General features: G+C 35.2%; 2 protein-coding genes across 3 annotated transcripts; both read left to right on the top strand.

The window, feature by feature from the left end:
- The first annotated feature begins 4,945 nt into the window (after positions 1 to 4,945).
- On the top strand, positions 4,946 to 7,728 carry LOC130960223 (protein IQ-DOMAIN 17). 2 transcript variants are annotated; one of them, XM_057885561.1, is made up of 5 exons: positions 4,946 to 5,209; positions 5,316 to 5,726; positions 5,970 to 6,221; positions 6,447 to 6,584; positions 6,661 to 7,728. In XM_057885561.1, exons 1-5 carry the CDS (start codon positions 5,066 to 5,068, stop codon positions 7,474 to 7,476), a joined length of 1,761 nt encoding a protein of 586 aa, XP_057741544.1. In that variant the 5' UTR covers positions 4,946 to 5,065; the 3' UTR covers positions 7,477 to 7,728. The 2 variants fall into 2 exon arrangements, with proteins under 2 accessions (XP_057741544.1, XP_057741543.1); XM_057885560.1 differs by having other exon boundaries at positions 4,947 to 5,209; positions 5,313 to 5,726; positions 6,661 to 7,726.
- A 4,756-nt stretch (positions 7,729 to 12,484) lies between these two features.
- LOC130962443 (lysine-rich arabinogalactan protein 19-like) lies at positions 12,485 to 13,492 on the top strand. The gene is made up of 2 exons (XM_057888657.1): positions 12,485 to 12,625; positions 13,274 to 13,492. The coding sequence occupies exons 1-2, from the start codon at positions 12,485 to 12,487 to the stop codon at positions 13,490 to 13,492; spliced, it is 360 nt and encodes a 119-aa protein (XP_057744640.1).
- The last annotated feature ends 10,778 nt before the right edge of the window (positions 13,493 to 24,270 follow it).

Here is a 24,270-nt window from a genome sequence, read left to right as displayed (position 1 = left end):
AATCCATACCCACAGGTATTTGCTCCTATGCACTCTGATATAATACAATATATATAATATTATTAAATAAAATATTAATATAAATCAATTGCAATATATATACACACACACAAAAATATTTTTATCCATCATCCAATTATATAATTTTTTTCACAATATATAGGTATCTAATTTTGTCATTTGCTATATTCTTGTTTTTTAAAATTCTTTTTCTTAACTTGTAACTTGCACTTCATACATGATGTTTCTATTTGTAAGTTTACATTAAAATGCCACTTTTAGTATAGATTTCAATAATTTTAATAGTTTATGTTTATTGGAACACTAATGTTTCATTTTTTTAGTGGAACATTTTAGATGTGACCGTTTTACATGGTGATTAATTATTTTTTTTTTTGGGTATACGTTTTACATTACTTATTACTCTCAAATAAAGTATCAGTATTCTTATTTACCAAAAAAAAAAGTGTCAATATTCTTGTGGGTGGAAACAAAATCGTAAAAGCTTTCTTTTTAAATTTTTGGATTTAGAATTGTAACAACTTTCATCCCATAGTAATCTATCAAGCCCAAGTGAGAGATTTTTTTTTTTTTCCAAAGGCACTTAGAATAGTATTAGCAGAAGTATGAAACACTGAAATTAAGGCATCAACGTTTTTGCCAAAATTTGTCTTTTGGACGTAAACCTAAAATCTCAATGAAGGTGTCTTGAAGGCCCAATTTTCAACCAAGCTGGGAGCAATGTGAGTTTTTTTTTGTCATGGGAGCAATGTGAGTTAAACATATTAACATATTAAACTTTTATTTGGGCTTCAATGTCAATAAAGCCTATTTAAATTTTTTTGTAATAGTCCATTTTTAGTTTCTTAGTTCCAACTTCCGAATGCATTTCCATTGCTGAACGAAAATTGACTCCCTTTCCTTTTTTTTTTTTTATCTTTCATCAATATAGCATAGCCAGAAAAACAAATTTAATTATACTATTAGACTCTACAATTTTACTAAATTTATAATTAAATATTTTTTTTTACTTAAATTTCTGCATTGCTTTTCATTTTGTAATTATATTTTTTAATGTCAAAAACATTAACATAATATTCCTTCCAAAAAACATATCGCAAAATATTAATTAGGTTCTTAACTATAAGTATTTTCAATTTACGAAAAAATATTCAGTTAATTACTTAATTATAACATATTTTACATCAGCAAGAACCTAATTACACAATTAAAAGTAGTATAAGAACTCAATTGAAAGAGAAAAAAATATAAAGAATTGTAAATTTAAAAACTATAGTAACTAACAAAATAATAAAAAAATTACCCTAAAAAATAATATTCCCTTTAAGGAGAGCAAAAGTGGTTTAAAAATACTATATATATATTAATTTTCTATATTTCTTGAAAATCAATTTCATATGTTAATTAAATCTCTTTGAAACATAATTTTGCTAACTCTGTATACTTAAAAAAAACATGTATGTAACAGTTGATAATGTTGATGGTTAATTAATTTTTTTATGGTTCTTAATTATGAGTATAAAGGACAATATTGCTCTGAGATTATGTATGTAGTTCAAGAAAATTTTCATGAAATATTGGAGGTTGAAAAAGATATAAAAACATGCCATAAATATGGGGATATTTTTTGTTGTATTCCTTGTGTGATGGAAACATTTTGCTTTGAAGATAGGAAACTTCTTTGTCCAGATTTAAATGCTTGACAAGTGACTAAACCCTACACACACCGAAGAAAAATGGAGTTATGTTCCTTGTTCCCTCCTAATCAAAATTTGGTAAAAGGACAAGCAATTTGCAGCTTAGATATAGATATAATATTTTTGGAGTTTTTTGCCATGCTCAGAGCTTAGTCCTAGAAAATAAATTTAATTTAATTTAATTTAATTAATTTCAAATAAAAAACAAAGTCATTAAGTGAGTTCCAAGAGAATCTAGAATAGTTTGACCAGTCTATGGGTCCTGAGAGTACTTTTAGCAGCTGAGTCTTGAAGTAGAGAAGTGGTCACCATTATTGTTTAGTTGTAAGCATTAAGACAATAGCCACATTGATTCATGTGCCTTTTTCTGATTGTTCAGCAAAAATATGCAGGTCATTTTTAGAGTTTTATTATAGATTTATTTATTTTGTGTCTTAGATATTTATGTTAAAATTATAAATTAAAAAATATTTTATTGAAAATACAAAAAATAAAAATTTTTAATATATTTATTTTATGAATTTAATTTTGATGCACTTTTAGTATAAAATAATTTTACACATACATTTAATTATGTACCACCACAATAATAAAAATAATTATCTTTTGCGTTGATCTTTTAAATAGTCATTAAAAAGAACGAATATAATTACACGACTATATAAAATATTTTATACAACAATAATTGAACGGATGTAATTATTTTTGCTAGTACTAGCAACAAAAACAACAATTATATTATTAATACATTGAGTTGCATTGTGGTTTTTTTTTTTACTAACAAAAATACAACTAAATATTTAAAATGATACATTTTTGTATCTCGATTTAAATTAGTAAATAAAAATTTATTTTATTTAATTAAAAAAAAGCCTATAGACCATAGACAGTAATTTAAGTAAACATTTCTCATAAGAATAATGTAGCTTAAAAATTGAGAGTATCAATGATGACATGAATAAACCAAATAAGATATAATAGTAATTCAAAAAATTGAATATAATATTATACCAATAAATTATGTAAATAATAAATGGTCATATTTATCCCCTTCTGCTTTCCTCAAGTTTTTACTGAGCAAAACCACATGGTTATTGGTTGTTTCAATATAAAAGATGTTGAAGGTGGTCCATAACCCCATCACGTGATTTGTATCTCGGCTTGCTCACACAGCACGTGACACCATGAGAGAAAGAGTTTCATTTCATAAGCTTCAATAGTTCAATAACTTCAACTTGTTTGTTGTTTAACAAATAAAGGGAAAAGGATAAAGGAGGATGCATCTCTTACTCAAAAGCCCTATTATATCCCCCAAAAGAAACACTTTTTCTTTTTCTCATTCCATTATAGAAAAAGCCACTTTTAGCCTCTCTCTTATCCACCACCTTTTCCTCAAACTCGCCAACTTGCTTTTTATAATTCTTTTCCATCTGAAAAATATTATACGAGATTTTGTTTTCAAAATCTTAAGCCCATAAAAAATATATAAATAATTATATTTTGAATAAAAGATTTATTTTTAAATTTATAATATAAGTTTTTTTTTTATTTACTTATATTATTTAAATCTAATTCTAAATTTTTTTAGGTTATAAAAATTCTAATATTATATTATAAAATTATATTTTAAAAAATTATTTTTTTATGAGAAGTTATATTTAAAATATAATTATTTATGTATTTTTTATTAATTTAAAATAAAAAAATAAAATCATGACAAATAATAATTATTCAATCCTTTTTTAGTATTAAAATATGAATATTAAGCTTTAATTATCTAATTTATATGAGAATTAATGGTTAAAATAGCACTAATATATTACCTTTGCACTCGGTAACTAGAATTAAACATGATTAATGTTTCGCTCCCTTAATGGATTCAACTTCCAATATCACTAACACACATAAACATACACATGCATGCACACAATCACACACAACCTTCTCTCTATGCTTTCCATTATTATAATTAATTTATTGTTCATTATTATCATTCATCAACATTAAAGCTCGAGTTAAAATTAGTTTCTGACAATGTCCACCCATGCCACTAAAATCCATAAACTTTGTAGACATAGATTAAATAATTTCCATAGAAATTGATATTCTAATGTAACTGCCCCCTCACACACACAGGCTGTCTCTGACTGCCATTTAAAATAATTCAATTTGTGTTACATAATCTAAAAAGTATAAAAATATGTTGTACAACTCAATAAGAGGATCTTGTGACATATTCTTTTATTCAATGAAAATATTATTTTGTAATATTTAATTGTAATGCAAAAACTATAATTTAATTTAATTTTCAATAGATTATTATGATTAAGTCCTTAAAATACTTTAATATTATGAATTTTTATATAATTCAATATATTATTATTTAATATTATATGTTCAAGCCTAAATGCATTATTCATCTCAATACAAAAAACTGTAATAAATTATTCTAGGAACATTATTGATTTCCCTTTGTTAAAAGTTTTAAAATTACAAAGATCCAATTAAAAATTAGACCACCCTATAAGAACTTAGTAAACTTATTTAAATATATATTTATGGTACGTTGTTCAACATTATAATTTCATGCATTGCTATACCTTTTATATCTTACAGCCTAGATATCAAAAATTGAACCCACAGTGAGTTAATTAAAGAGTACTTCCAACATTTAATATTTTCCATAAGGATTTTGAATGAGGGGTGTCTCATATAAATTTTACACGGCAAACAAAGGAAGATTCATTTATTTTATTTTGCACTGTTAAGAAAAGGAACTTACACCATAGCCATGAAAATAAATAAGGACAACTTTACTGTAGCATTTTATTGCTAAATTTGTACTATGTATACTAATAATTTAATTCTGATGTACTCTTAATATAAGACAATTTTATATTAATATTTAAGTATATAATATTATATTAATAAAAACAATTATTTTTTATATTAATAACATAAATAATTATTTTAAAAAATAAATATGATTAGACAATTCTATACAAAATTTTATATGATTAGTATATTAAAATTAAACTATATATAATAACTAAATTTCTTTTATAAAAAAATAATACCATAAGATTAAATCATAAATTTACACTTTTTTATTTATATTTATTTTTTATTTTTATTTATTTATTTATTTATTTTTAGTCTGGAAGTCCTTTTTATTATTACTTTTCAGTTTCCACCACCAGCCTTAAAGTCAAGGACTTGTGTGGATTTGGATTTAGACTTCTCTCTCTTTGAACAATAGGAAACACTTTTTTTTTCCTTCTCTTTCTTTGTGTTGTGCTGTAAATGCAAGAATTGTTGTTGAGTTTTACTGTAAACTTCTTTTGGTGATGGGGAAGAAAGGAAGTAGTAGTAGTAGTTCATGGTTGACTGCAGTCAAAAGAGCATTCAGATCTCCAACAAAAGACACCGAAAACAAAAGAAGCAATACAAGAAGAAGTGAAGAAAGCTTTGATCAAGAAGAAGAAGATAAGGTAATTAAAAAAAAAAAGAAAAAAAATGAAGCACTCTTTCTTTGTTAATTTTCTTTGGCTTATGAAATTGTGAAAGCATGAACATTTTTCTTTTTTGTTGTAGAAGAGAGAAAAGAAAAGATGGATTTTTAGAAAAGCTGTGAATCATGAAAGCAATAACAATAACAACACTAATCAACAAAACCCAACAAAGTTGAAGCATAATCATAATCAAAATCATCATAATCATGATGTGGCTGCAGCAGCAACAACTGTTACTACTAATAATTGTTCTACAACAACAACAAGTGGAGGATCAAGAAGTGAACAAGATCAGAAGCATGCTCTTGCAGTTGCTGTGGCAACAGCTGAAGCTGCCATGGCAACTGCTCAAGCTGCAGTTGAAGCTGCAAGGTTGAATAACCCTAATAATAATCCTACTAATAGTAATAATAATGGTGCTGCTAATTACCATCATCATCATGCTAGGGTGCATTATTCTGCTATAGTGATTCAAACAGCTTTTAGAGGATACTTGGTAAGTCAAGAATTGCACCTTTTGAAGTTAGATCTATATTGAAGAATGTGTATTATGTATTGCTCTATAATTCTTGGCTGTGTACATTATACTTTTTGTGTGCGATTTGTACTCCGGGCTGTTCTATCATTTTTGGCCGGATGATAATCGCTCGATCCAGTAGAATTTGGGTAGGATTCGAATTCTCCCGAAGGCCATAGTATTGCAAAATGAGGCTAATATAGATATATTTCTTTTTGTAAGGCAAGAAGAGCACTAAGAGCATTAAAAGGGTTGGTGAAATTGCAAGCATTGGTAAGAGGACACAATGTAAGAAAACAAGCAAAGATGACACTAAGGTGCATGCAGGCACTTGTTAGGGTCCAAGCAAGGGTTCTTGATCAGAGAATAAGGTCTTCATCACATGATGGAAGCAGAAAATCCACATTCAGTGACACTGCTAGTGTTTGGGATCATTCCCGGTATCTTCAGGATATTTCTGATAGAAAATCACTAGTAAGTTCCTTTAACGAAGCTCTCAACTTCTTTCTTTGTAATTAGTTTAATCAAAACTTTGTGGTGATATCTTTTCATGATTTCATAATATTCATGAAATATTATTTATTAGTTTAGATTAAATAAAAGGTACTTTTAGATTACAATTGCAAGGAAATATTTGAGAACTTCTCTGTTTTGGTTTTGTTTTTGAAACTTTTTTTTGTGTGGTTTGATTTTTGACAGTCAAGAGAAGGAAGTAGCATTGCAGATGATTGGGATGAACGTCCTCACACAGTTGAAGAAGTGAAGGCAATGTTGCAACAGAGAAAGGAAGCTGCCATGAAAAGGGACAAGTCCTTAACTCAAGCTTTTTCCCAGCAGGTTTTGTTTTTACTCTATTTTATCTCTGTTTTGCTGTTTTCTCTCTGCTTCTTCCTAACTTGTGCATTGCTGATAGATATGGAGGAATGGAAGAAAATCGTCAATTGGAAACGAAGATGAGCTTGAAGAAAGGCCTAAATGGCTCGACCGATGGATGGCCACGAAGCCTTGGGAGACAAGGGGAAGAGCTTCAACTGATCAAAGAGATCCAATTAAGACAGTGGAAATTGACACCTCGCAGCCTTACTCGTACCTTGGAACCAATTACAGGAGATCACATCCAAACTATCAATATAACCCTCACCACCATCAACCTCAAAGGCATTCCATCGCTTCACCGCTACATAGAACACACCAAAATGGATCCCTTCACCCCTCCACTGCAACACCATCCCCGGCAAAATCTAGGTCGATACAAGTCCGGTCTGCGAGCCCTCGGTGTGTTAGAGATGATAGAAGCTACCACACTTCTCAGACACCAAGCTTGAGGTCTAATTATCATTACACCGGTAGCTTGTGTCAAAATGGCGGTCGAACCGGAACAAGCAGTGGTGGTAGTGGTACATTGCCTAATTACATGGCAGCAACCGAGTCTGCGAAGGCTAGGATTCGGTCACAGAGTGCGCCAAGACAAAGGCCGTCCACGCCAGAGAGGGATAGAGTTGGTGGTGCAAAGAAAAGACTCTCTTTTCCTGTTCCTCCTGATCCATATAATGTAGGAATAGGGTATGGAAATTATGGGCATAGTTTGAGGAGTCCAAGTTTCAAGAGCGTGAGTGCTTCACATTTTGGGTTGGAACAACAATCCAATTACTCTTCTTGCTGCACTGAGAGTCTTGGTGGTGAGGTTTCTCCTTCTTCAACTAGTGATCTTAGAAGGTGGTTGAGGTAAATTTGTTACAAAGTCTTAGAATGTGACCAAATGGTTTGGGATTTAATTCATCTATCTAATTTTATTGTGGCCTAGAGAAATGTTTTGTGTGAGAAAGAAAAATATTTTATGTATTTAACTATTCTTGGATGTTCACATAATATTATAGGCAGAGATATATTTTTAGTTTCGACTACAAGAAAAAATGAGTACAAAATTATTCATTTGTTTTTTTAATTTATAATTTTGTGCTGTTAGAAGGAATTTGAGTTAACTCTTCTGACTCAACTCACTCGCCACTCAAAAAAATTCTAATGTATTATTTTTTTGGTAAAAAAGTCAAGAATAATTGATGTTAAATGTTCTTGTATCATTCAAATTTTAATAGTTGTGTTTAGGGTGCCACAATATTAAAAAGAAAAAACATATTTTAAAAAATGTGTGAAATATGTGGTGGTCTACCTCACTTGGGATGTTAGATTGATGTTGAAAGAACTAGTTACAAACCATTTGAATGCCTTTTAATAACATTCATGTCGCAATAACATGTACCCATTTTTCTTTTGTAGTTTAGTTATTGGATTTTAGTAAGTAAATGTGCACTCCCTTATACCTTTATTCTTTTGTTCTATCTTCTAATTAATTAGTAAGTACATAATAATATTTGCATGAGAAAAATAATATAATAATTGATATTACTTTCACACAATTAGCAATCACTTAATTTTTCTTTTTTCTTAGTATCTTTGGTCATGTCATGCTCTTTGACATTTATGTACTATACATGAATAATAATTGAGTTCTTGTGTTCTCTATTATTATCTAGTGTACTTTTTACTATCTACCATCCCACATGGTACCTGAAATATGTCAGTACTACCACAAAATTATCAATATTTTAAATTTATGGCTAACTCAATATATGGTATTTCATAATTCATACGGTAAGGTAAACACCCTTATATTAACTAAATTAATTATTGTCCCTATGACAATTAGCAATATGCCTGAATTCCAATGGGATTTTTTGCAAATTCTTATCTTTATTACTCTTTGAATTTTAACTTTAATTTATTTTATATTAGAAAATAAATCGCCAATTTAATATTGATAATTTAGTTCATAAATAAAATAAAAAAAAGCACACATAATTTATTAAATATAAACATTATTTGACAAATGTGTCTTAGAACACCTCTTTTTGTTACTTAGATTTTAAAATATTTTATCAAAAATTTTTTTAGGAGTGAATAATGTATTTATTGTTTTTGGAGTAAATTATCAATATTATATAATTTTTTTTATATGTATTAGTTTACTAGTTGTAAAATTGAAAAGAATTTACACTAAAAGATATCATTCCAATCTTTAAATCAATTTAAACAAATGTCTAAATAAATTGATAAAATAATAATAATTAAATCAAATAAATGAAAGAGATTTGATTAGGTATTTCCAACTATTATTAGCTCTCTGGACATGGTGCTTTTTCATGCAATCACTTGGCTTGAAGCAAAAAAGGGTGAAAAAATGAATAAGTGCATTTAATGAGAAGATATCAACAACTCTGTTAAACCCTATACATTCTTAACCTTCTAAAAACCATGGATAGAATTAGAATATTTTGTTTCTCTAAGAACTCTTAGTTGTGATTTTATGAAGGTGCTTCATCTCACTCCCTCTAGCATAATATAAGGTCATGAACCATTTTTGCATTGTGCTATGTTTTCTGAATCATTATTACACAAAATAGGATTCAAACTTGAACAGCTTTTTTGCTTCACTGAAAGTTATAATAACTAGAGGGTATCTTGGAATTGTGAGCTGTCTTGGGTCCCATATCCTAGTGAGTAACAGTTGTTAGGTGCCACAGGGAATTTATAGCCTAAAGTCTATGATGACTATAATAATAAATAAATAAATTTTGGGTTGTGAATACTTATGAGTTATGATATGGTAATTACAAAATAGTACGCATGGACAAAGACTGAAATGCACATGGGAAACTTCATAATGGGCCCAAGTTTGGATCACAATGATATTTATTATTTAACATTATAAATTTACAGTTGAGGCTTTATCTTAGTGGTCCATCATCATGCCTCTTAAAATATACTAATTATCTTGGTTCAAGTCTCATTAGAGACAGTGAATAAACCATTAATAGAGTTTGTGTGTTGAATCAAATTGGGTTAGTCTAATGGTTAGTTCATTAATCTTTTTAAATAAGTGTGGGAATTCAAATTTTGCTTTGTATATATAACAATACATTGACCAAAGAAAAACTCTTAAATAAATCTTAGTATCGCAGTGAATTAGTTCTTGACCTGTCGGGTTAGAAGAAACGGTGAAAAATAAAAAAAAATAAATCTGTGTGATGAATTATCCCAAAAAAAAAAGTGTGTGTGTTGTGTGAATGTTGTATGACCAAAGAAAAAACATTATAAATTTATAATAAAATATGATCCTTATTTTTGGAAACATATTATAATAATATGATGATCTGTCTGTTTGATGAATTGGTCCGACCCAAAAATGTGATTCTACCCAAAAATATTTTTTTTTTAATCAAAATTTGCGTTTTTAAATTTGACCTATGTTTTTGGGCTAAATTTGAGTGATCTTTGAATTGGACTAAAATTAGTAGAACATAAATTAGTTTTTAAAAGCCTATAAATACAACCTGAATAAACTATTTATGAAAAATAAAAATTTGATAAAATCAAGTCTATAAATAAGTATAACATAAATGATATAAGATAACAATGAAAAAAGAAAGCATTACTTTTTGGTATATAATTCATTATGTGTATACTTTTTTATGGTAGAAAAGATAAGTTTTTATTTCGTGAATGTTATGGTGGTTATCATTTTGTATTTAAATTATTAAAAAAAGTAAATAAATAATATTTAATAAATTTTATATAATTTATTTTTTATTTTAAATATTTTTTTTATTTTAAAAAACGTTATACAATTTAAACACCATAACAAAGATATTATAGAATTTATTTTTTTATTTTTACTATTTATAATATTAATATAATATATATATATATATATATATATATATATATATATGTATAAAAATAATAGTATTGTTACGGTAGGTAACCGGAGATTAGTCCAATGGATGGCGTTCGGCGGCCCAAGTGAGTGATGGAGGAGGACTCCAGGTAGGTCCGCAACTCGGGAGGCTCCGTCCGACTTGTGCTCGCGTGAGAATGGGGGGTGGTACCTGCAAAGACACTCCGATGCCTAAGTTAGCAAGGGTGTAAGCAGGTCTTAGAGAGTATTGGACTTGGGAATACCTGAGGTGTGTCAGTGTACTTATAGTGGTGAGCCAATAACCACCGTTGGAGTAGTGCCGTATCTTTAGGATAATAACCGTCCCATTATCTTAGGGAGGTTAAGATATGGCTTTATGAAGTGGTTAGAGAGATTTCAGGGGCGGTTACTCATTTGAATGAGTATTTATCTGCCAGCTAATCTCACAACCGACTTCTTCGTACCAAGTCGGGGTTGACACCGACCTCTTGCGTGGAGGTGGTGCTTTGCTAGGCTTAATCTAATGGATCAGGCCTTTCGATTGGACCTGGGCCCTTATCATTGGGCCAGGGTATGAACAGTGCCCCTACTTGAGCCCAAATTTTCTTTAAAGTTTGGGTTCAAGTATTCAACTCGGGTTCATAGTCGACTTGTTTGAGAGAATACGGATCTTGGAAACCGACGTGATTTTCATGACCTTTGATTTCTGACAGTTACGTCAATTCAAGCGTCGTGTCCGTTGAGGGATCATTTAGGGATTTGAGGGCTTTGGTAACGGTGCAGTCGCATTAATGACTGCCTCGCTTTTTACCATTATGCCCCTTAGCCTTTTTTATAAATTCTTTCCCTCTCTTTCCATTTTCCGTTTCTGCAATCTTTCAAACTTTTCTCCTTATCTTGTTCGTGCTGCATCCTTGCATTCGAAGACTTCTGTTCTTCTCCAACCTCCATTTTCGGATAAAGGTTAGTTTTGTTTTATTCATGCCATGCTTTATGTTTGCATGTTTCGCGAGTAGATAGGTTGACCTGTAGATTCTAGTTTCGAATCTCTCTTCTTTAGTGGCCGTAATTTTTGATTTTTTCTTTTTCTTTTTCCTTTTTGTAGGTTTTCTGCCACTTTCTTCTTTATAAAAAATGGCCTCTGTAGACATTCTTTCTCAGTGGGTTGACGATACGGTCCTTGGGGAGGAACCGTTGGTTGACGCTGAGTTCATCACCCACCTTCGTACTCATCATAGGCTCCGTACTTCGGACGAGGACGAGCCCAAATATGAACTGATAATCCCAGGTCTTGAAGACCGGGTCTGTTTCGGGAGAACTAATGAGGCGGCCCCTCATTTTTTCTTCATGTATGAATGTATGATCACCCGTTTGGGTGTTTTCCTTCCTTTCTCTGATTTCGAGATATCCGTGTTGCACCACTGTAAGGTTGCCCCTACTCAACTCCACCCCAATTCATGGGGTTTTTTGAAGATTTACCAGTTTATAAGCTACGCTCTGGACTTCCCGACTTCTTTGAGAATCTTCTTTTATCTTTTCCATATGACTAAGCCCTTTAGTGGGCTAAACAACAAACAACAATGGGTATCCTTCCGAGCCATTCAAGGTCGGAGGATTTTCACCCTTTTTGACGAGTCTTTCCATGATTTCAAAAACTTCTTCTTCAAGGTTCAAGCTGTAGAGGGTCACCACCCCTTTTTTCTGGACGAGCATTCCTCTCCTCGCTTTCCCCTTTATTGGCTGCCGGCCACCCCTTGCGAAAAGACTGGTCTAGATGATCTAGACGAGGTGGAGGCGGCCATTATAGGGTTTTTCCGAGAAGCGTGGGGGAGGTCTCCATATTTGGATACCAGGAAAATTCTTCAGGGAACACCGACTTTCGTTCAGTCTCAAATAGGTAGTGCATGCATTCTTTATTTCCGAGTAGTTTCCACCGACTTATATTATTCCGACTTGTAACTTGGTTGTTACTTTTGTAGATATGGCAAAGAAGAATGCTCAGGAGGCCTACCAAAGGGTCCGGGAGGCTAAGGCGAAGTCCCGGGCTAGGTCCGGGGCGGTCACCTCTCCTCCCCCTCTACCTCCTCCTCCTAAGAATACTGGCACTCCTACTCAACCTATTGTAATCTCTTCCTCGAGTTTGCCCCGACCACCCCCCTCTGCCCAAATTCTCTCCGAGCCCGAGAAGAAGAAGCGCAAGACTTCAGAGTCTGGCTCTTCTTCCTTCGATGGTGGGGTTAAGGCGGATGCTATGGCATTCGTCCGAAAGAACATCTATCCTTTTATACATATGGATGATGTTTCTGTTCGGAACCACTTTACCACCATGGCCGAGGAGAGTTTTAGGACGGCGGGTGTTTGTGGCAAGCTTTTGGACATTTTTGAGAAGGCTCCCCTTAGCTCCTTGGGTGCAACCTCGAGGGTTGAGGAGTTAGAGGGGAGACTTCGTATTTTTGAAAAACATGAGAAGGAGCTAAAGGAGGAGAGAGATAAGTTGAGGAAGGAGAGGGATCACCTGAAGGAGGAGGAGGGCAAGCTGCGGGCCCAATGTACTTTGGAGGCTAATCTGAGGAAGACAGCGCAAGATAGCTACCACAGCTTATTTCAAGATATTGTGGCTGTGAGGAAGGACTTGCTGAATTCCCGAAACGCATACGCCGAGTTGGAGGACTCTATTGCTGAGGGTGCCGAGGAGTCTTGGAGGATTTTTCTGGAACAAGTCAGGGTAATTGCTCCCGACTTGGATCTTTCTCCTCTCCACCCTGACAAGGTGGTTATTGATGGTGCCATTGTTGATCCTCCTGTCCCCGATGTCCTTTCTGAGTCAGATTTAAAGACTCGGGGACAGAGGATTATAGAGTCTCCTCCTCGGCCCCAAGATGCTCCGAGCACTTCAACTCTTACTCCGACTTCCTCTTTGGCTCCTCCTCCTGGTCCTGGTGGTGTTCCTCCTGGTGGTGATGATTCCTCTACTCCGTCCAAAAAATGACTTCTTTTATTTTCGTGGCTATATGGGGGCCCGGCCTGTGGGTCCCCCCTTTTTTAAACTTTTATTTGTTGGTGGTTGTGAACAATTTGTTTCTTGGCCTTTTGAGGCCGTAAACAAAATGATTCGTGCCCTTTTTTGGATAAGGGTTAAAAATAAATGCCCTTTTTTGGATAAGGGTTTAAGTTACCTTATGCGTGCACATGCTTTTCTGTTTTTGGATATGTTTGATCTTTTCGGAAGAAACCTTTTGTTAGCTTGCATTGTTTTTTCGAGCCTTTTTCGCGCAAAGGCTTGTATGCAACCTTTAAATTTCTTCTAGGTTTCTCAATCTCTTTTGTTTATCCTTTATACTCAACTTCGCTTTAGTGAGTTTTGTGACTTAGGTTATTTTTGCGATGCGTTTTTCTTTTACTTGGTGTTATACTCCGATCTGTGGATCGAAGTTTTCCAAGTTTCCCTACTCGGGATCACTTTCCGACTTATGAGTCGGGTTGGTTCCCGAGTTTTTACGATCGACTTGTATAACCTCTTTACACCGACTTGTACCTCGTCGTTTTATCCTGACGACCATCTAGGTCGGTTCATGGGATTTTCACGCTTTGTCGAGCTTAAGTCGGCGCGTTTCGTAGAAAGACTTAGAAAAATAAAGGAGGATATTGTAAGAGATATTATGAATGAAAAAGATCTTTATTAATGGGGAAGGTACCTTTTTGCTACTAAGGGTCTTGACAACATGTTTTCCCTTAGCCTCTACTATGATGCCTCGTTAAAAACCCTTCTCCAGAAAAAACCCTTTTGGGAAAAAATCATGAAGTTGGGAAAAGAGTACATCAGGGAGTAGAGTTCGCTTTTAACTGTAGTACCTTTTTAAATTACAAGCATGCCACGACCTTGGTAATTCAGTGCCGTCCAGGTCGGTTATTTTATAATAACCTTTTTCCTAACACTTCCTTGATTTTGTATGGCCCTTTCCAATTTGCGGCGAGCTTTCCTTCTCCTGATTTGTTGACTCCAATGTCGTTTCTGATTAGGACCAAGTCATCTAAGGCAAATGTTCTTCGAATGACTTTCTTGTTGTACCTGGTAGTCATCCTTTGCTTTAATGCCGCTTCTCTTATCTGGGCATTCTCTCGGACTTCGGGGAGCAAGTCGAGTTCTTCTTTGTGCCCCTGTATATTTCCGACCTCATCGTGGAGAGTTACCCTTGGGCTTTGCTCATTGATTTCTATGGGAATCATGGCTTCTACCCCATAGACTAGTCGGAAGGGTGTTTCTCCTGTGGCGGATTGGGGGGTTGTCCTATAAGCCCATAATACTTGAGGGAGCTCTTCAGCCCAAGCCCCCTTTGCTTCCTGTAGTCTCTTCTTCAAACCTGCCAGTATGACTTTGTTAGCTGCCTCGGCTTGCCCATTGGCTTGTGGGTGTTCTACCGAGGTGAATTGATGTTTTATTTTCATACTGGCTACCAGGCTTCTGAAGGTGGCGTCGGTGAATTGGGTTCCATTATCTGTGGTGATGGAATAAGGTATTCCATACCTTGTGATGATGTTTTTGTAGAGGAACCTGCGACTTCTTTGAGCTGTGATGGTGGCTAGTGGTTCTGCTTCTATCCACTTTGTGAAGTAATCTATTCCCACGATCAAGTATTTGACTTGCCCTGGTGCTTGGGGAAAAGGACCTAACAAGTCCATCCCCCATTTTGCGAAAGGCCAAGGGGAAGTTATACTAATGAGCTCTTCTGGTGGAGCCACGTGGAAATTCGCATGCATCTGGCATGGCTGGCATTTTTTCACAAAGTCTGTAGCATCTTTCTGCAAGGTCGGCCAATAGAATCCTGCTCGGATTACTTTCCTGGCCAACGATCTTGCTCCGAGATGATTTCCGCAGATTCCACTATGTACTTCCTCTAACACCTCGGTGGTTCTTGAGGTTGGTACGCACTTCAGTAATGGTGTTGATATCCCTCTTCTGTAAAGGACATTTTTCACCAATGTATAATGTTGTGCTTCCCTTCGGATCTTCTTAGCCTCTTTCTCCTCTTTAGGGAGGATGTCGAATTTCAGGTATTCGACTAAGGGATTCATCCATCCGAGGTTTAGGCCGACCACCTCAAGTACCTCTTGTTCATCTTCCGTTTTTGATACCGAGGGCTCTTGGAGAGTTTCTTGAATCAGGCTTCTGTTGTTCCCTCCAGGTTTGGTACTTGCTAACTTGGATAGGGCGTCGGCTCTGCTATTTAGATCCCGAGTTATATGCTTGACCTCGGTTTCCGCAAAGTGCCCTAGGTGTTCCAAGGTTTTTTCCAAGTATTTCTTCATGTTGGGATCCTTCGCCTGATATTCTCCACTTATTTGGGAAGTCACCACTTGTGAGTCACTGTAGATGATCACCTTTGTAGCGCCAACTTCTTCTGCTAACTTTAATCCGGCAATCAAGGCTTCATATTCTGCCTGATTGTTTGAAGCCGAAAATTCAAATTTTAAGGAGACCTCTATCTGGGTTCCTTTTCCGTCTACCAATATTATGCCTGCGCCGCTCCCTGTTTTATTGGAGGATCCGTCTACATAGAGTTCCCATGTAGTCGGTTTCTCCTTTTGTTCTCCTGCATACTCTGCAATAAAGTCGGCAAGGCACTGGGCTTTGATTGCTGTCCGAGTTTCATATTTCAAATCGAACTCGGAGAGCTCTATTGCCCATTGAACCATTCTCCCTGCAACATCCGTCTTTTGGAGGATTTGCTTCATGGGTTGGTTCGTACGGACTCTTATTGTATGAGCCTGAAAGTAAGGTCGTAGCCTTCGTGAGGCTATCACTAAGGAGTAAGCAAACTTCTCTAGTTTGTGGTACCTTAGCTCAGGGCCTTGTAGAACCTTACTGGTAAAGTAGACCGGGTGTTGACCGACCTCGTCTTCTGTGATCAGGGCTGATGAGACAGCCCTGTTTGCAACGGATAGGTATATGACGAGGTCTTTTCCCGGGACTGGTCGGGTTAAGATAGGAGGTTGGCTTAAGAATTTTTTGAACTCTTGGAACGCCTCCTCACATTCCGGAGTCCATTCAAACTGGCATCCCTTCCTTAATAAGGAGAACAATGGGAGGGATTTTAGTGCCGATCCTGCCAAAAATCTGGAGAGGGCTGCAAGTCGGCCATTGAGCTGTTGAACCTCTCTTAAACAAGTCGGGCTCTTCATTTCTAGGATGGCTCTGCATTTGTCGGGATTGGCCTCAATCCCTCTTTGTGTTAGCATGAAGCCTAGAAATTTCCCTGCTTCTACTGCGAAGGCGCATTTTGCGGGATTTAGTCTCATCCCATGCGACCTTATAGTGTTGAAGACTTGTGAGAGGTCGGTTAAGAGGTCGACTTCTTGCTTGGTTTTTACTAACATGTCGTCGACGTATACCTCCATTAAGCTCCCTAAATGGGGGGAAAACACTTTGTTCATCAGCCTTTGGTACGTGGCTCCTGCATTCTTCAGTCCGAATGGCATGACCACGTAGCAATAGTTGGCTTTTGGTGTGATGAACGATGTTTTCTCCTGGTCAGGTTCATGCATCGGGATTTGGTTATATCCCGAGTAGGCGTCCATGAATGATAGGTATTGGTACCCTGAGCTGGAGTCCACCAGGGCATCAATACTCGGTAGGGGATAAGGGTCCTTAGGACATGCCTTATTCAAGTCGGTATAGTCGACGCACATTCTCCATTTACCATTTTGTTTCTTGACTAGCACTACATTGGCTAGCCATGTTGGGTATTTGACCTCTCTGATAAAGCCGGCTTCCAGGAGCGCCTGTACTTGCTCTTCTACTATGGAGGCCCTCTCTGGGCCGAGTTTGCGTCTTCTTTGCTGTACAGGTCGGGACCCTGGGTAAACCGAGAGCCTGTGAGACATGAGCTCGGGATTGATCCCTGGCATGTCGGAAGCCTTCCAGGCGAAGAGGTCGGAATTAGCTCTTAGGAGTTCCCCCAACCTTTGTTTCAGGGCTTCATCCAGGTTGGCTCCTATGTAGGTGTTTCTTCCTTCCTCCTTCCCGACTTGTATCTCCTCGGTTTTTCCTCCCGGCTGAGGTCGTAGCTCCTCTCTGGTTCTTGTCCCACCTAACTCTATGGTGTGGACTTCTTTGCCCTTTCCTCTCAGATTCAGGCTTTCGTTGTAGCACTTCCTTGCCAATTTTTGATCTCCCCTCACCGTTGCTATTCCTCCTGGAGTCGGGAATTTCATGCAGAGGTGAGGAGTTGATACCACTGCTCCGAGTCGATTAAGGGTAGTTCTGCCAATTAAGGCATTGTAGGCTGACCCTTCATCGATGACTATAAAGTCTATACTCAGAGTCCTTGATTTTTCCCCTTTTCCAAAGGTGGTGTGAAGGGGTAAAAATCCCAGTGACTTTATTGGCGTATCCCCTAACCCATATAGAGTGTCGGGGTAAGCTCTCAATTCTTTTTCATCTAACCCTAGCTTGTCGAAGGCGGGTTTGAAAAGGATGTCCGCCGAGCTTCCTTGGTCCACTAGGGTTCTGTGGAGATGGGCATTGGCTAGGATCATAGTTATCACCACGGGATCATCATGCCCGGGGATTATCCCTTGCCCATCCTCTTTTGTGAAGGATATAGTGGGGAGGTCGGGTGTCTCATCCCCGACCTGATAGACTCTCTTCAGATGTCTTTTGCGAGAAGATTTGGTGATTCCGCCTCCCGCAAATCCTCCTGAGATCATATGGATATGTCTCTCAGGGGTCTGTGGTGGAGGATCTCTCCTGTCCATATCATCCCGCTTTCTCTTTCCATGGGTGTCCGACCTCTCCATGAGATATCTGTCAAGCCGACCTTCTCTAGCCAGCTTTTCTATCACATTTTTGAGGTCGTAACAGTCGTTGGTGGAGTGACCATATATCTTATGGTACTCGCAATACTCGCTGCGACTTCCCCCTTTTTTGTTTTTAATAGGTCTTGGGGGTGGCAGCCTTTCAGTGTTGCAAATTTCTCTGTATACATCCACTATAGAAGTCTTTAGAGGAGTATAAGAGTGATACTTTCTGGGCCTTTCGAGACCGGGTTCTTCCTTTTTCCTGACTTCCCTTTCTCTTTCCCTAGAGGAGGAAGTAGGTCCAGGCCGTGAACCCAAGTCTCTTAGTCTTGCATTCTCTTCCATGTTGATGTACTTTTCGGCCCTTTCTTGTACATCACTTAGAGAAATGGGGTGTCTTTTAGATATGGACTGTGAGAAGGGACCTTCTCTAAGTCCATTGACTAACCCCATTATCACTGCCTCTGTGGGCAGGTCTTGGATTTCTAAACATGCCTTATTGAACCTTTCCATATAGGCTCGTAAAGACTCTCCGACCTCCTGTTTTATTCCCAGGAGGCTCGGTGCATGTTTTACTTTGTCTTTTTGGATTGAGAACCTCATCAAGAATTTTCTTGAGAGGTCTTCAAAACTAGTGATGGATCTCGGGGGGAGGCTATCGAACCACTTCATCGCTGCTTTCGATAAAGTTGTCGGAAAAGCCTTGCATCTCGTAGCGTCGGAGGCATCAGCTAGATACATCCGACTTTTGAAGTTGCTAAGATGATGCTTTGGATCCGTAGTTCCATCATAGAGGTCCATATCAGGGCTTTTGAAGTTCCTTGGAACTTTTGCCCTCATGATGTCCTCGCTGAAAGGATCTTCTCCGCCTGGGAGTTGATCTTCTCCTTCATCGCGGGAGTTCTTGAGGGAGGATTCTAGCTGCAAGAGTTTTCTTTCTAACTCTTTTCGCCGTTCCATCTCCTCTTTAAGGTACCTTTCGGTTTCCTTTTGCCTCTCGCGTTCTTGTTCCAATTGCTCCAGGCGGCTATGGACTAGTCCCATTAATTCAGTTACATGGGATGGTCCGCCTTTTTCTGATTCACGCCCATCTGAGGAATTTACCTTCGGATTCTTTACTCCGGAGGTACCCTCTCTATGTTGATCATTGTCTTGATGTTGGGCTGTGTCTTCATTGTCATTGCCCATGTCTAGATTCTCTTGTTCAGAATCCGTCTCGACATGGCCTTCTTCATGGGATCTTTCCGCCATTGATGGATGATCTCTCGGGTCCCCGGCAACGGCGCCAATGTTACGGTAGGTAACCGGAGATTAGTCCAATGGATGGCGTTCGGCGGCCCAAGTGAGTGATGGAGGAGGACTCCAGGTAGGTCCGCAACTCGGGAGGCTCCGTCCGACTTGTGCTCGCGTGAGAATGGGGGGTGGTACCTGCAAAGACACTCCGATGCCTAAGTTAGCAAGGGTGTAAGCAGGTCTTAGAGAGTATTGGACTTGGGAATACCTGAGGTGTGTCAGTGTACTTATAGTGGTGAGCCAATAACCACCGTTGGAGTAGTGCCGTATCTTTAGGATAATAACCGTCCCATTATCTTAGGGAGGTTAAGATATGGCTTTATGAAGTGGTTAGAGAGATTTCAGGGGCGGTTACTCATTTGAATGAGTATTTATCTGCCAGCTAATCTCACAACCGACTTCTTCGTACCAAGTCGGGGTTGACACCGACCTCTTGCGTGGAGGTGGTGCTTTGCTAGGCTTAATCTAATGGATCAGGCCTTTCGATTGGACCTGGGCCCTTATCATTGGGCCAGGATATGAACAAGTATGTATAATACTTTTCAAAATATATATGATTTTGTATATTTATACTGCAAATAAAATAATTTTTTAATATCTTATTTTTGGTGTAGTTATCTTATATAATTGTCAAAGAAGGCTAGAGTTGACACGACATTATTATAATATTATCGATCTGTGTTTATTAATACAAGTTGAAAACGTGCTTTGCATAATAATTGGGGATTGATGAAGGGAATTAAGGGGGATGATTAAGAGTGACGAAACCAATTAGAATCAAACTCATCATCATTTTTCAAGTTCAAGTTTCAAGTATCTGTTGGCCGTAGGGTGGCAACGGGCGGGTAGGGGCGGATTTTTGTTCTATTCGATTCTGTTCTGCTGTACAATAATCTGCATAGAATTCGTCTCGTTTTTATCTGTGGGTAGTAAAATGTTGAACCCTAACCCACTTCTGCGAGTATCCGCCTCGCTTTTATCCGCCTCTATAATTATTAAAATCCAATAAATAAAATTAAATTTTAAAATTTATATAACCATCTTCACATACATAACATAAATTAAAGTAAAAATTTAAATATGATACATTATTATTAATCATTTACTAATTATTTTACATATATTATACATATTATATATTAAAATTATATATATTATATAAGTAGCGGGGCGGGTAGGGGCAGGTATTACCTAAATCCGATCCTGTCCCGCTCTTTCCAAGAACTCGTTTCGCTAAAAATTCGCCTCGAGCGGGTAGAAACGGAATGGGTACCCACAGATTTGGGTGGTATTATCATCCCTAATTGTCCGATTGCGTAGTATTATTATTAGTAGGTTACAACGTTATCACTGACCATAAATTTAATGCTTTGTAAATTGTAATGAATTGAATTGTCAGCACAGTGTTATAAAATAAATTAAGATTTAGTTAACCTCTGCTTAATTTATTATTAATAAAAAATTTAAAATTTAAAATTTTTATATTTTTAAAAATAATTTAATAAAAAATTTTACTGACAAAATTTTTATCACATGCTCTAGAGTATATGTTAGCTAAATCCAATAAATTAAATCACGAGGTGCAACAAAAATACAAAATTTACATTTAACTAGATCTTTCAAATATTTAATTAGATGATATATATATAACGCTCTAACTTCTAAATTGAGGCTCAGGCTAGTCATTTGTCATAATTAAATTTCGTCAGAGTTTAAATATTTTAAATTTATCATGCTTTGTTATACATAAGTTTGCATATTTTAAATAATTTAAAATTTTAGATATTGTTGTAAACATTAAATTTGGTATAACATTTAAAGACTTTCTAACAAATTTCAAACTAAATTGATCTTAATAGTAAGTGAGACTTAGTGTTTAAAATATAATTTATAATCATCTTCTAGTTGAATTCAAGTCAATTAATTACATTATAAACCTAATTTAATATAAGTAAAGTTTGGTCTTTCTTTTTTTCTTTTTCTCCTCTAAATATAAATTATTCCTCCTTCACATCTAATTTAATAACTTTTTAAATAATTAAATTTTATTTTATGTATATAATAATTTATTGACTCACAATAAAATTTTAATTAAAATTTAGATTTGTCACAAATTAATTATTAGTTCATCGGAATATGAATAAGTATCAAATATGTTCGAATCGTGTGATCTTTTCTTCCTTTTTATTTTTTTAGACATGGAATAATATGAGCTTTGAATGCATGCTATGATAGCCCTTATTTTGTTTTGGGCAGAGAATACAATGATAGGGCTAAGTATAGGGAAAATTATAAATGGGCCAAGCCAAAACATAACATGAAGGGCCTAACATTTTCTTTTTCGTATGTAGGAACCTTTTTTTTTTTTTTGGGTTAGCGTCGTATATAGGAACTTGTAGCACTTATTTTACATTTATTGTGCTTACTAGTCGTACACAGAAAAGTTTTACTTAGGTCGACCCAGAAAATAAAAAGTAGTAATTTTACTCGGTTGATATTCCAAAAATTATTTTTTAGTATGGAAATAAGAGTGGTATTTTTGTCTACTATTTTGACAATTGGAGACGCAGGATATTACTGTAGCGTTGTCAAAGATTTCTCCAAGCATGGTTGACATATCATGTTCAACACATATTCTATGTGTGCCAATGAGCCTTGGCTCTAGTGGCATTTCTCTTCCTTTCTCACTTCAAGATCTAGGGTTCAAACCCTAGAAAATGCAATTGAGGAAAAATTGTGAAAATATGTGAGGAGTGTGTGGGTGTGTTGTGTACCTAAAATTGGGAGTTGTCCAATCTACCGACCAAAAAAAAAAAAACACATATTCTATGTGTTAGTTATAATTTAGACGTGTATGTGTTGATTCACGTCATATGTTGGACTTGCTCTACCTATAATATTTACCTATCTGTAATTATATTAAAAAAATTCATTTTCAACAAAAATATCTAATTTCTTTTTACAGAAAAAAATAAACTTTGATATTCTTTTGTTTTTAAATTAATTCTTATTCAATTTATTAAAATTAGTGTCTTTCAAAAAATATACTTAAATATATTAATTTTTTAATAAATTCAAAAAGTTAAAAAGATTTTAATAATACATGTATAAAATTTGATCTGTCATGCACCTTATAACTCAGTTTTTATTGTGTATTATGAGTCATAACTCAACTTTATTTACGTTCGTTCTAAGTTTGTAATGGACAATTTTAATAACTATTATTCTAGCTTAATAACAAACGGTCATAACATCAACTCTATTCATCAACCCTATGTCTATAAAGACACCAATTTATCTCAAAAGGAGACCACATAATAAGTTCTATTTTATGTCTAACATTCTATATTCATAGAATTATTATATACATCTTAAATACTTACTGACTTGAGCGTCAGAATGCCTTTAGAAATACTCACCCTCTGTGTTCTTCTTGTCGAAGTATACATTCTTTGGAGATGAAAAGACAAGTTCGATTTTCTCTAAAGCAAAATATACCTCAAAAGTTCGTTCATACAAAAACAAAACTTATTTATACAATTATACTACGTCAACACAAAAAATTAATCATCATATAAAAAAAGATTTAGTATTCATAAAAAAATTGTTATGAAAAAATTAATTATTTTATTATGACAAATTTATTATTCTCTTATATATCACATTTGCTTATTAGAATAAATAATCACTCTTTTTAAAAAATATATAAAACATATTTTTTAAATAATTTTTCTATTATATCAGATTTTTTAATTAAAATATGACCAACAATTTGTTTAAAAAATTTATATAAAACGTATATAAATATCTACACATATATAGAAGACTACTTTCACTTTTGTATTTCATATTTCTTTTCTATTTTTTTTTTGTATCTGTTTTTTCTTATTTTTCGTTCATTTGTTTTTGTTTTCTTTGAAAAGTATAGAACCCAACTTTGGTTTGTGACGACTGGCTAGTGAAAAAATAAAGAAGTTAATAGAAAACTTGGAATATAATTAATTCTTTACTAAGAGTATACTAGATATTTTACCAATTTTTTTAACTAAAGAAAAAATATAGATAAACAATATATATAGTGAACAATATAAATAACAATTTAAAATAAAATTAAAATTAAATTCAGATATTTAATTAATTACATAATTATTAACAGATTTTGAAATTTAAAAAATTATGATTAGCACATAAACACATTTATTTACACATACACAATTACTCTTAATTCTATTATAACTACGCTTCTAACGACCGCGCCAGTTTCTCTCACATCCACGACCATTATTCAATGTCGTCATCGGAGAGCTGGTGAGACGTAGAAGAACACTGACGTTTTTTCTCCCCGCCAAACTAGCTTTTCAGCGCCGCCGTTGTTCATCCCACCAGTCCTCCTCATCGGCGTTGATCTCTCCCTCCCCAGACACTATCGTCGCCTCCAAACTCTTGTCGCCGTCGCTCTTTGGACCACTAGCCTCACTCATCATCGTCGTTGCTTCACCGAACACCCTTATTAATGTGTTTGGGATTGTATACATGGCGCCGCTACTGCTGCCTCGTGATCTTTGGGCGGCGCTGCTGCTGTCTTGTTGTCGTCCTTCCTATGCCGCTGTGGTTTTCCTCCTCCTCTTCTTCTTTCTCTTTTTTTTTTCTCTTTTTTCTGGATGTGGATGTTCATTT

The sequence above is a fragment of the Arachis stenosperma genome, chromosome 2 (assembly GCF_014773155.1).
Source record: "Arachis stenosperma cultivar V10309 chromosome 2, arast.V10309.gnm1.PFL2, whole genome shotgun sequence".
In the NCBI taxonomy this organism is placed as follows: Eukaryota; Viridiplantae; Streptophyta; class Magnoliopsida; order Fabales; family Fabaceae; genus Arachis; species Arachis stenosperma.
Note: the sequence above shows the minus strand (reverse complement) of the source record. Positions and strands in the feature narration are given on the sequence as shown.